Genomic DNA, 13,152 nt, shown 5'->3' on the forward strand with positions numbered 1-13,152 from the left:
CGGCATTGTTTTAGACCCATCAGTTTCAGCAGAGGGATCAGGTACAACTTTCTTGGTTCAACATAAAATTTACAAAACATGATTACGTGCAGAGTAGACTGAACTGAGGAATCATCGCACGGGCAGAGAGCCAGTTGATTTGACCAATCGTTTATCGCCGGAAATGTGATTAAATGGTGGAAAATATTGAATCGGAATCTTGTTAGTAAAAATTTGTCATAGCTACTTGAATTCAGGGTCAAATATGGCTCAATCTTGTCAGTTGTTTGGATAGATAAAGAGTGCTGTACAGAGGTTTTGTTTATTTCTAGAGCCAAGCGTAGGTCAGCCAGATGGGTTAAGCACTCGTTTCGTAGTTTCTTTCTGGGGATAGAATTTAATTCCTGTGGGTTAAAATAGAAGTGCTCGTGTCCCAGATCAGAAAGGAATTTCTTTACGTATAATAGCCAAGTAATTTTAAGCCCATGATCTAGATTCATACAGTCAGTAATGAGTGCCTGTGTAAATTTTAGCTCTATTGTGGTCCAGATGCGGTGCCAGAGAAGGATTGGCTGTGTCCTAATCACGTCTGTAATGTATGGAAGACCCAGTTCACTGTGAATGTTGTATGTAGGGGTAGACGGTGGGACGGCCAGTAAAAATTTCAGAAAATTGTTCTCTGCTATTTGAATCGAGTCCACTTGTGCGTTTCTCCAAATCCCTGCCCCATAAATAGCCGTACTAAGACATCTTGAGTGATAGATATCGAGCAATTCCTTTGGTGGTCTCTTTCCAAGTCTCCGCGCGAAAGCGACCAGTGCCATAGTTGTGTTTTGAAATTGGAGCTTTTTCATCTCGATTGCCCTTTTCCAGGTGCCTTTATGATCTACTATGACTCCCAAGTATGGGTAAGTGGATGTATTTTCTACTATGGTTTTATTTAGGTAGATACCTTTTCCTTTACATATTTGTTTCCCTGATGTCATTATGAATGTCTTTTTTACATTGATATTTAAATCCAGTTGATTCATAAACTTTTTATATCTGTCTAAAGAACGTTGTAGTAAGAGGGGTACAGGCGACTATAATTGCGTCGTTCGCATAAAGGAGAGCGGGGATTGAGCGTGCTTGGATTTGGGGTAGGTCCTGGCAACCCTTCAGCATAGCTACTTCTAAGCCGTTGGTGTATAAGGTGAAAAGGAAGGGGGCGAGGACACAACCTTGCCTGACTCCCCGCTCTACCCCAAATGATGATGTTAACTGCCCCCCTGAACCGTATCTTACCTTTGCGGTTGCGTTAGAATAGATTTCCCTGATGTAATTGACCAATTTGGTGTCTGCTCCCATATCGATCAGTATGCTCCACAGTTTGTTGTGTGCCACACAGTCAAAGGCTGCGGAGAGGTCTACGTATGCCTTGCAAAGGCTGCCAACCTTTGCTTGGACATACTTTCCTCTCAGCAATGTAAGGTTTAAGACCTGTTCGATAGTGCCTTTTCCCTCCCTGAAACCATACTGGAGGTCGGATATTATGTTGTTTGTCTCCGCCCAGCCTTGTAAACGTTCCAGGAGGATTCTTCCTATTACTTTGCCTAGGGAATACAGTAGGGATATGGGTCGGTAGCACGTTGGGTTATTTCTGTTGCCCTTTTTAAAGATAGGGACTAAGATAGAATCGGACCAAGAGTCGGGTAGTCCCACCTTGCATATTGCATCTAGAACCTTGAATAATATAGGGGCCCAGAGGTCAATGTTCGATTTATAGAGGTCCATAGGAACCCCATCGGGGCCCGGGGCCTTTCCAGATCTACTTGAATTTAGAGCTGACTTGACCTCAAGAAGATTGAGATCTAGGTCTAGTGGGTTAGTCGAATTGATTGGGTGAATATATTTCTGTCGGCTTGTCCCTACTGGAATAGAGAATATTTCTGAGAAATGTGTAATCCATTCGTGTTCCGTGATGGTTGTTTCAATTAGGCCATGTTCTTTTGGGCCTGAAAGGAAAGAGGAGTTGACAATCTCCCAGAAAGCGGCGGGATCGTTATTTTTACATCTGTCATGTAGGGTGACCCAGTGTGCCTCTTTTAGTTCTTTCTTCCGGCAAGTTAAAGTCTTTTTATATGATTTCCTTGCTTGTGAGACCTCTGATAGATCTCTTGGGGATTTTTTTAAGGCTTTTTTAAGGGTTTTATGTGCTGCTGTACATGCTGAGTTAAACCACCCAAACTTAGGTTTTTTCTTTGGGATTTTCGCCCCTTTGGAAGTCCCTGTCAAAGCTTTCTTAATTTCAGATGTTATTGTATTATAGTTTACTACGATCTCATAAGGAGATGAGTTTTCAGTTAGACACACTAAGAAAGCTGGATATGCCCCTCTAAGTATGGTCTCTAAGGTGGCAATGGGATCAATGTGAGACCATTTTAGAGCGTAGCCATTTGGTCTGGGCATCGATAAGTTATCTTCGTGATATAACGTTTGTGGCTTTTTTTTGTGGGGCAGTGATTCGGATAGTGATGGATAATGGGAAGTGATCGCTGAAAGCGCAGTCATGAGTGATAAACGATGTGACCACTTCTGTGGGGCTATTTCCCGCTAAAATAAAATCTATGCAAGATGACAGACCTCTACCGTTGAACGTTGGAGCGAAGGCGACAGCAGGCTCGAGTAATTCGTTGGCAAAGGCTAATTGCAGAAGGGTCATGGTCTCATTAATTAATGACCCTTTTTGAGAGTGTGGGAAGTGTGTGATGTTATTGTTTTGATGGTCTACGTGACCACATCTGTCGTTTTGGGTGTGCTTGCACAGTGTCAGATTAAAATCGCCTCCCCATATAATTATTGGCTCTTTCCCTGAGTTGATGTTATTTTGATCTAATAAAAAATGGCGTATTTCTTTTAAGGCCTCCATAAACTTGGTATCTGTAAGATTGTTATATATATTAACTATCAAGATAGGTGGCGATTTTGTGATAGTTATTCCTGTTATCTGGTATTGTGTCTCATTTTTCAGGGCTTGAGCCTCTAGGGTTGGGATTAAATTTGAGACATAACACACTAAGGCGCCCTTTGCTCTGCCTGATGTTGTTGCCAGTGCTGGACTAAAGAATGTTTTGAAGCCGTTTAAGTAAATGGGGGTGGTTGCCCATGTCTCCTGTAAACAAACTAGGTCGTTTTCTTTTATGAATGATAACCACCCGTCGTTGTTAACTTTTGAACGGAGGCCCGAGACGTTCCAAAAGAGTATTTTTAAGTACGAGTCCATCAGGGAATTACTATTTGTACTGTTAGAGACAGATTGAGCGGTTTGTCTGGTTACGGAAGAGTCCTTGAGAGGAGGAATACTTCCAGATTTATATGGTCTATCTATAATGGGAGCTGTGGTTTCATGCGCACCGTTGGGGTTTGGGATAGGAAGATGCTGGGGTTGGACTGTACGGAAAGTGTGATAGGGAGTGAGATGTACCTTGCTTTTTTCTTGACTGTGATTTAAATCGTGTTTTTTTTTTACTTGGCTATGATTTAGATCGTGCGAATTTTTTACTCCACTGTCTGTCCGAGTTACGTTGTTGAGGGTAACATTATCTGACGGTGTTAGTTGTCAGTCCACCTCCTCTAATGTTGTAAGCTGTTCGAACCTATTTTGAGAAATGGTGCAGCCATTCCATCTGTTATTAGGATTTGTTTCTGTGGGGTAGAAATAGTCAAGCGATACCAAGTTAATTACTGTTTTTGGATTTGTTTTTTCCCTTTTGGCCATGAGTAGAGATCGCACTAGTCTCGGTGATTTAAAATTCACTACAATACAGTCTCCTGTGGTGCTTTTGTGGGAGTGGCCGATCCAACCTACTCTCCTAACCATCAAGATCTGGTTAATATGATTTGGGTGAAAATATTTATATTTGGTAAGCCAATCCGTGACCTTGTTTCTAAGTGAGATCCATGTTTCAGTTGATCCTTCATTTAAGGGAGGTACACCTGTTAGAACTAGAGCATAGGGGCAAGCAGCAGGTGGCAGATTTAAAAGATCTCGGTTTGATTGGGGGAGAGAATTAAGCCGGCTCGTTTTATCCTTTTGGTGTCCTTCGTCGGTTCTTATTGGTTGTTCCACTGTTCTTGATGGTCTAGTATCTCCTATTGTTCCCTGATTGTTACCTGGTATTACTATAGAAGGGAAAGTGTGGGTGTTTGTTGTAGGATTGTTAGGGGGTTCCTTGGCAGGTGGTAAGGGATGTGGCTCTTGGGGGATAAGTTGGTTATTGTCATCTTGGGATCTGGGTAAGTTAGGTCGTATTTTATTGTCAGTTAGTAGTTTCTCTAATCGGACAAATTTATCTTCGAAAACTGAGGAGAGTATAGAAATCATTTCGCCCAGTTTTTCTTCCAGTGCTCGGTTCACTGATGTTAGTAGTGAGTTTTCGCTGTGTTTGGAGATCGTCTCTGTCATTGCAGTGTGTGTTTCTAAATGTACAGGAAAGTTTTGGTGGTTCTTCTCTGTCTGCGTTCCTGTATTACATAGGACTGGGTGAGTTGGGATCTTCCCCTCTTTTTTTTGGGAACGCCCTTTTGTAGTTACCCCCCTCCCTCCAATCGATTTTTGTTTATTTTTCCCCCGAGTTAAAGGTCCTTTCTGTTGTAGTGAAATGATTTTTGGGGGTACTTCTATGATCTCAGGAGAATTTTGAGAAGAGGCAACCAGGGGATCAGGTGAAAATATCAAAGTTGGTGTTTTGTTTAACAGGGAAGAACTGATGGTATCAGGTTCTCTATTTACTCTGTTGGATGGATCTAGCGTCCTCTCAGTGGATAGTATTTCCTGATCTATTAACGATTCGGCTCTTAGTAAATAGGCATCTAGTGTGCCCACCGTACATTTACGTTTTTCCATGTTTTGAAGAGGAGATTACGTTAAATAATTAATGCAAAGTCCCGCTTCAACCAGTTAGCCACTATGTGTCCTGTGGGAGGGCTGATGGACACCAGTCCGAGTCTGTTACTCTCTGCACAAGCGTGGCACTTTTGTGTGTAACGTACCTCTTCTTACCAGTGTCTTTCTTGCGGAGCAAAGGGGGGGTGGCCCGGCCCGGCCTCTGTCTGCCCCTGACGGCCACAGACGGCCCGCCCTTTGCCCGGGCTTGGCCCGGCGCGACCCGCGCGCGATCCCGCGACGCGGGGGCTGGGCTTCTCTTTAATGCGCCTCCGGGCGCGGAAACAGCGTTGGCGGCTTTCCTGGCGCTAGGGAGCCTGGGATAGGTAGTTCCCACCTCCACTCCGCGGCCGCGATGTCTGGAACTGCGGCGGCGGGAGGCGGGAACAGGCTGGAGACTTTAGCTGCAAGGAAGGAGGCACAGTTCTCTGGTCAGGTATTCTCCCCCAAATGTTTGCCTAGCGCCCGCTCTGCCGGGGCTGGGCTTCTCTTTAATGCGCCTCCGGGCACGGAGACAGCGTTGGCGGCTTTCCTGGTGCTAGGGAGCCTGGGATAGGTAGTCCCCACCTCCACTCTGCGGCCACGATGTCTGGAACTGCGGCGGCGGGAGGCGGGAACAGGCTGGAGACTTTAGCTGCAAGGAAGGAGGCACAGTTCTCTGGTCAGGTATTCTCCCCCAAATGTTTGCCTAGCGCCCGCTCTGCCGGGGTTGGGCTTCTCTTTAATGCGCCTCCGTGCGCTGAAACAGCGTTGGCGGCTTTCCTGGCGCTAGGGAGCCTGGGATAGGTAGTCCCCACCTCCACTCCGCGGCCGTGATGTCTGGAACTGCGGAGGCGGGAACAGGCTGGAGACTTTAGCTGCAAGGAAGGAGGCAATCACTTCATCTCCCTGTGCCTACAAAAAAATGTATGTGTCCTTGTGTAATGTAACTGGTGCTCATGTAAAGCCCTCCAATACCTTTGGGTCGAGTTCACGCTCTATAAAACTGAAACAACAACAAAACTCACCTTCAAAATGACTTGCATTGTAAGTAGCTCGGCCTGCTGAGCTTCTGGGGCCACGTGGTCGCCCCTGGCTCCCCTCCCGAGAAATGGCGCCAAACTCTGCCTTTGCGGCTGGAAAGGGAAAGCCGGGACGGAGAAGAGGAGACACAGGGCCCTACCTCCCCACTCTTCACTCCGGCCACTGCGAGGCGAGTTTTACCTGTAATTCGATCTGTTCGTGAAGCACTTACATTCTCCCGGAGGGCTCATCGAATTAACGTCGCACTAATTCGGTTACAGATGTACGTTTCATGTTAAATGTCCATGAGACTTGGCAGAGGGCCCTGTGATATGTAAGAACGGTTCTCCGGAGTGCTACTGTTTTACATCAGTAAATAAAAGGGACATTTAACGGGGCTCCTCTGTGAGTTACTGGAGGGTCAATGCATAGTGGAATTCAAAGTTGTAATGGTAATAGAGGATAGAGCAAACAAAACCGGGCACCTGTAGAAAATATGAAGGGGGAAACGCCATCAGGATTACTCACCAGCATCACACTACAACGAGGCACAGATCTCGGGTGTGGACTATAACCAGGAAAAGTTTAACATGGAGGACGTCAGTTTTCGGGAGCCAGAGCAAAAACACTCCATAGCTCTCACGGACATTAACGAGAACAGCTCTATGTAACTGACATAGGTTAGAGATGGCATAACCCTGGAATTATTCGTAATAAAAAAAGCTTTTAGCATCATTTTGAAGATTAATAGTAACTAAACTTCTGCCACACCCGGAGAGGGCGATTGAAGCACGCCACTACACCACTGGTTGTGTACCATTTAAAACATTCAGATAGCGTTCGTAATACTGAACGACTAGGAAAAACAAATGCACAGTGCAAACCGGTGAGCATGATCGAATTTTCTTCAACTGCAAAAGTAGCATTAGAATACTGCATTTAATGTTTTGTAAAACAAAACACACATAAAAAGGGGAAAAACAGTGCCTAGCGAGGATTTTATTGTGTGCTTCTTCACACTTCAATACAGGCTGCTTCTCTTGAAGCGCAGCCGCTTGCTTCCATACAGGGTCTCTTCTTTTCAAGACAGAGTTCCTGCAAGCCTTAGCCAATAAAGTCACAACAGAAGTGGCATGGGAGACTCGAGGCACTGTATCTGCCTCTTGCATTGTCGCAGAGTGCCATTGGCAACAGCATGCTCGTCAGTGGTCATGAACTTAGTTAATCTACACCATAAGCATCAGTTTGACTCCATTAGCTGCCAGCTCATTTGGTGAAGAAAAGCATGAAGCTTAATTCAAAGGTATAGGCTGCCATTTAATTGGATAGGCAGGACACTGCTGCAATGAGGTTGGATGGAAGAGAGCTATTACTGTAAGTCTCGTCAGAGCTGGACTATGCTCAATGGTGTATAGTGCTGTATGACCAACTCCATCTTCTGGCTCTTTACTGTCAAATAAAGAATACGTTACTTACCTACAGTAACTATCCTCTGGTGGAAACTATCTACCTGCAGATTCCTCACCTCTTGAATCCCCTTCAGACTGGATCTGCAAAAATTGAAATTGGTCTCGTGCCACAAGTGGCAGCAACACAGCTCCCACCTGACCCAGGCATCTTCTCCAGATAAGACACCACACAGCCATATACGGCACAACCCTGGTGCGCCAACGATGGATCCTTCTTTCTGCACCCTTTCAACATGGATCTGGAGTTATTTACTATCGAACACTACTTTCAAAATGTGTGATTTTGCAGTGTAATGCTAGTATGTCTCCCACGAAGATTTTAGGGCTTAAATGGTGTAATTCCTCTAACGAGCAGATGTTTATCTCAAACCCCACGCTGTCTGTCCATCTGAAGATTGGGGCCCAAAAAAAACGCAGGGTTGTGGGAGAAGTGAGCCATGCAGCCCTCGTGTATGCCCAAACCATCAAACATCTTCATGACATGGGTGAAATGTTGCTTTGCAAGGTGTACTTGTTCCGGGCAATAAATACAGGCAGCAGGGGGAAGTTCAAATTGACAAGTCTTTATTGTATGGAAAAAGCCCAGGTCCTGCCATCCCTTTCTCCAGAGGTTCCCAACTCCAACTGACGAAATTAGAGCTGGCAACCATGGAAAAGGAACACAGAACGCGGGGCGTACTGAAATGTACGGGGTGTGCATGCTTTGCTGATTAACAGTGTAACCGTAGGGGAACAGACCCAATATACCCTTGAGGGCTTGGGCAAGTTTAAACAAAAAGGTAATGTACCAACAAGGGATTTTGTTTGAATGAATTATATCTTTTTTGATTTTAGGAAATTAATCTGTAGATGAGTTCAAGACAGATACTCAACAACATGTCAATTAGCTGAATTAATCAAGTATGAAAAACACACACGGGATAACTATTTTGTGAAATAATCACAGATCTTTTTATATATTAAATCAATAAAAAAGGAGTACAAGTAGACAATTAAATGTGCAGTGTAACATGAAAAGAGACAAAAGTGAATGTTATCCACATTTCATGACAAAAAACATCCAACCAAAAGAAAACACAGGGATCTATCTCGTATTAAGAGAACAATCAACTGTACATAATAAATGTTATGGATGTAGATGATGTAGTCGACGTTTCGGTCTGTGGTGGTATCAATCCGTCAGACCATCTTCAGGACAGTAGAGATTTCTAAAAAAGACTCTTATTGAACTCAGTCAAAGAAAAATCAATTTCTTCTCCTCGTCAAATGGTTTGTGCTGGTTCCAATCCTAGTTAGATAAGGACGATCCTTTCTAGCATCTGTGGAGGGATATAGTAACACTGCGGGGCAGCACCATGAGTGGAGTACTCTTGTGTGTCGAAAGGAGGAGGAAACTATCCTTCCTGATTTATAGTTCTTTATTTGGAACTCTGCAGTGACAATTTCTGTCCGAGGGTGAAGGAATTCAACAACCGTCCGCAGGCAGGAACACGAACCTAACTCTCTTAATACGAGATAGATCCCTGTGTTTTCTTTTGGATTGGATGTTTTTTGTCATGAAATGTGGATAACATTCACTTTTGTCTCTTTTCATGTTACACTGCACATTTAATTGTCTACTTGTACTCCTTTTTTATTGATTTAATATATAAAAAGATCTGTGATTATTTCACAAAATAGTTATCCCGTGTGTGTTTTTCATACTTGATTAATTCAGCTAATTGACATGTTGTTGAGTATCTGTCTTGAACTCATCTACAGATTAATTTCCTAAAATCAAAAAAGATATAATTCTTTCAAACAAAATCCCTTGTTGGCACATTACCTTTTTGTTTTGTTTGCTGATTAACAGTCAGCAAGCATGCAGCAGAATTAAAAGCACATCTAGAGCTGTCATCACTATAATGGGCCCACAATTAACGCCAGACCAGTCACCGCTCCTGGTCCCGCTCCATAGTTCACTGTGGTTCGCCTTATATAAGTGTTTCAAGCTGGCTGCTTCCAACAGCAAGTACAAGTCATTCCACAAAAAGCACAAGAAGCACTGCAAGAGGGATTCTTCCACTTATCATAACTCCGACTCAAGAGAGAAGTGTCAAGTCAGTGGCAACATTCTCAGACTCAATCCTTGACATTGTTCTCAGAGCCTGTATTGGTTAAGATGTAACCAGTGCCGGACTCTGTTCCTATACTGGCACTGGAGCCCTCTATTCCTCTTCTGGTGTTTCCAGGACCTGCCGCTAACCACGCTCAAATTGTGGCTATCACCCAGGCTGTGCTGGCCATCTTCCATTCCACCCAGATCACTCTGGTGCACCTTTAGGACCACAAAGAGCCATCAGGACTTCTAACCAGGCTTCTGAAAACATCACCATCGGTGGCACTGGTTAATACTGCTCTGGCTCCATCAGATGCTGAAAGTCGTAGGGCACTGGCATCACTGCCAGACCTGTCTGATGCCTCCAGCATAGACTTAAGATCAGATACAGAAAGTGAGGACATTTCCAAAGACGAAGGCCACTTTCATCAGATCAACACGTGAGGTGCAACAGGTGACTGAGGTGGATTCCCCTTACAGCCCCCAAGCCTTGTGATGAATACTCCTGCACTGTCTGAATTAACAGTGCTCATTTTGCAATGTTTGTCTTCCACAACCGAGAATGCTTCAAAATCAGGCTTACCAGCAGCCCACATTCAGAAAAATCCTTGCTAGCTTAGTTTGAAGCCTAAAGTCAACACCTTCCATTTACCCATGTTATAGCCTCAAGAGACACGAAGGCAATGAACAGCTCAAAGACATCTAAGATTATCTGAAGAATTAATACAATGAAAAAATACTTTACTTTCATGAGCATCATAGGGGTACTGCATAAACAGCTACTTGTCCGTGGGACAAAATTATACTGAAAATTCCTTGCCTTGTAAAATCATCTGGTAGAACTGCAATAACAAATTTCTAGAAATGATTGGGCCTTTGACAATGTTTGTCTTTTTTTTTTTTTTAAAGAGATGACTGACAAACCACAGGGTCCAAGTTGATCCTGATATCTCAGAGTGGATGTACAGGGCCTTATGTATAATGAGAAAAACGAATTGAGCCACTGCATCAGAGCAGAATAGATGCCGGCTCTTCAAGGAGGATCCTAAATTAATCCTAAAGGGGAGAGGATGTAGCCTTACGGTTAGAGCGGTCGACCTCGAAGCTGGGGAACCAGGACCTCAACATCCTGTGATTCTGGGCCAATCACTTAATCTCCCTGTGCCCAACAAAAATTAATGTGTCCGTCTGTAACGAAACTGGTGCTCATGTAAAGCGCTCTGATACCCGATGTCTCGGGTCTAGCTCGCGCTATATAAAACTCTCAAAAAAAAAAAAAAAAAAGCTGGGAGAGTAGGTCTTTTCTGATGTGAGCCCAGTGGCTCTTGGGAAGCATTTCATTAAAGAACTTGAGAACTATTGTGCACCTTTGCAGCACTTGACAAGACCCAACCAGCCCTGAATAAAGATATCCCTGCTAATGTTTTTAGGAGGGTAGGATATACGGCTGTGGATATTTTCAAGGGTCCCAAATGGCACCCTTTTGACAGGGGGTGTGGGGGGGGGGCGATATCAGTTGCAAGAGAAGAAAATATTCAATATCTTCCACTTCTGGGATAGACTTATGAGGTAGTTTCCAAAGGGTCTACTGCAGAGGTGGCGTCCCTGTGTTAGGTGAACTTTTACCTTTATTCATGCTAAACAGTAACGGGATACTGAGTGTCCAATGCACGGTCCTGAGCAAGCTCTTCAAAGCATGTGTAAGATAAATGCTTAAATACGCAGGAAAACAAAGGATGTGCTACAAACTAAAGATTAAATCCAGGGGCAAGCCCTTGCAGGTCAAAAGACAGAAGGCAAATTCAATCAAATGAAACATGGTGGTAAACCCATAGGGGTGCATGAACCATCATTTAAGGACACAGGCAAGTGTAAAAGGTACAGATTGTTATTTTTGTTGAATTTAGGACATTAACAATGATCCAGTTTTGCATACAAGAATATTGATAGGTACACTTTTCAGAGGTTAGCTGCTATTTAAATATTTATGTTCTAAAACAAGGTGTTTTGAATCAAATATTGCAAACAGGACTTGACAACAAATCACCGCTTTTTAGGTCAAGCCTGGGCACCACATGTGCTGCTCTGCGAGGCATGCTGTATTCAGGTAGGGACTTTAAGCTCCGCCCACTCTCCGCCAATATTTTTCATTGGCTTGTGTCATTGCCCACTGTACACGGTGGCTGCTAATTGGTCAATAGGCTTAGTAGTCCCTCCTTAGTACTGCTTTGTCTCATTTTGTAACCTCCAATGGCGAAACCCCCTGTTACCTGTGTTGTTACTTGGTAGGCTTTAATTACAGCTTCCGAGCACTATTTTCTCAAATAGCATTGCCCTGCCTGCTGTTGCAGGCAGGACACACTCCCTCCTAAAGCTTTTATTTTAACAGCACGGTCGTCGAACGCATTTGCAATGCAATAGGTCTCGCATTTGCAAGAGTTTAAGCTATTGACATTGTAAATAACAATGCCTTTTATTTATATGTTTTAAAAAACACATAAATAAAAGGCATTGTCACTTACAATGCCAAAAGCTCAAAATGTCGTAAATGTGAGACCTATTGCATTGCAAATGCTTGCTGTATTTTGTACCAGAGTTGCACACATAGTTTGTGCATTAAGGCCAAGGAATTCTCCCTTACAGACCTTTGTTCAGAAGGCTGTACAAGGATCCAAATTTTGCCATTACACATTTGAATTCCAAAAACATTGGCTTACTTGTCTCCCAGATTTACACTGCCTTCTTGAAACATTGAGCAGGATATGACAGGCCTTCACCTAAAATGATGTGATGTGTTTTAAACGGTTGTCTAACTACGACCACAGAAAACAATGACCAGCAAGTTAGCTTCCTATTCAGAGTTTTCCGGGGCCCCTAAACTCCAGATCAGAATTTTTTTCGATCCAGTGGGGTAACGACACTTGAGGGACCCCCTGCAAGGTACATAGAGGGGCCCCCATTTAGACTCAATCAGGATCTCTCAGGCCAGGGTACTGTGCTGAGGGGGGCCCCTGGAGCTCAGGGGTCCTCCGCACCGCGGGGGCTTATGTTACGCCATTGGTTGGATCTCAACCAATTCCCTTGGCTTATAGATAACTGAGCATTTATTTAATTCCTGTCTTAATTCAACAAATTAAGGCATACACATATTTCTCAGCCTCGTATTGATGAGAGAAATAGATGCATGGCTACATGCATATGACTGCAGTCAAAATATTTAGCCGCTTAGTGAGGAATGACATTTTTCAGGATCACAGCTCATCTGTATTCTTAGTCAAAGAAGTGTAAATGCTGCAGCGTTTGTAAAGTAGAAAATGTTTGCATTTTTCCTCCATACATGGACAAATACACTTTCCAAGGTAGATGATCTTTATGAATTACTGTTTACAAGTGCGCATAAAAATGCGCCAAATGAACACATTTGTGGAATATTTCAATTTAAAATGAGGAATAAAAAAATATGTTTACCTTTTGTTCCATCCATGATTGTACGAAGGAAGACATAAAAGGAACGGCTCCCCATTTGGAGAAGTAATTCATATCCATGAAACAAACTTATACAAAGAGCATAATCACCTTCAAGTATGCCTTGTTCACAACCCTAAAGGGACAGAGAACAGCAGCTGATGACATTCAAAAAGGTGCATATACTGGTACACAAGGTGTCCCTAACACAATTA

At 43.6% G+C, this 13,152-nt stretch overlaps 1 protein-coding gene across 2 annotated transcripts in view; it reads right to left on the reverse strand.

The window, feature by feature from the left end:
- FANCM (FA complementation group M) overlaps window positions 1–13,152 on the reverse strand; it is a 797,274-nt gene that overhangs the window by 485,335 nt on the left and 298,787 nt on the right. For both annotated transcript variants that reach the window (XM_085627037.1, XM_085627038.1), the window contains one exon: window positions 12,941–13,073. In XM_085627037.1, coding sequence (XP_085483163.1) covers window positions 12,941–13,073 — 133 coding nt within the window. The remainder of the gene's footprint in view (window positions 1–12,940; window positions 13,074–13,152) is intronic.

This window comes from Triturus cristatus, chromosome 9 (genome assembly GCF_964204655.1).
Source record: "Triturus cristatus chromosome 9, aTriCri1.1, whole genome shotgun sequence".
NCBI classification, from domain to species: domain Eukaryota; kingdom Metazoa; phylum Chordata; class Amphibia; order Caudata; family Salamandridae; genus Triturus; species Triturus cristatus.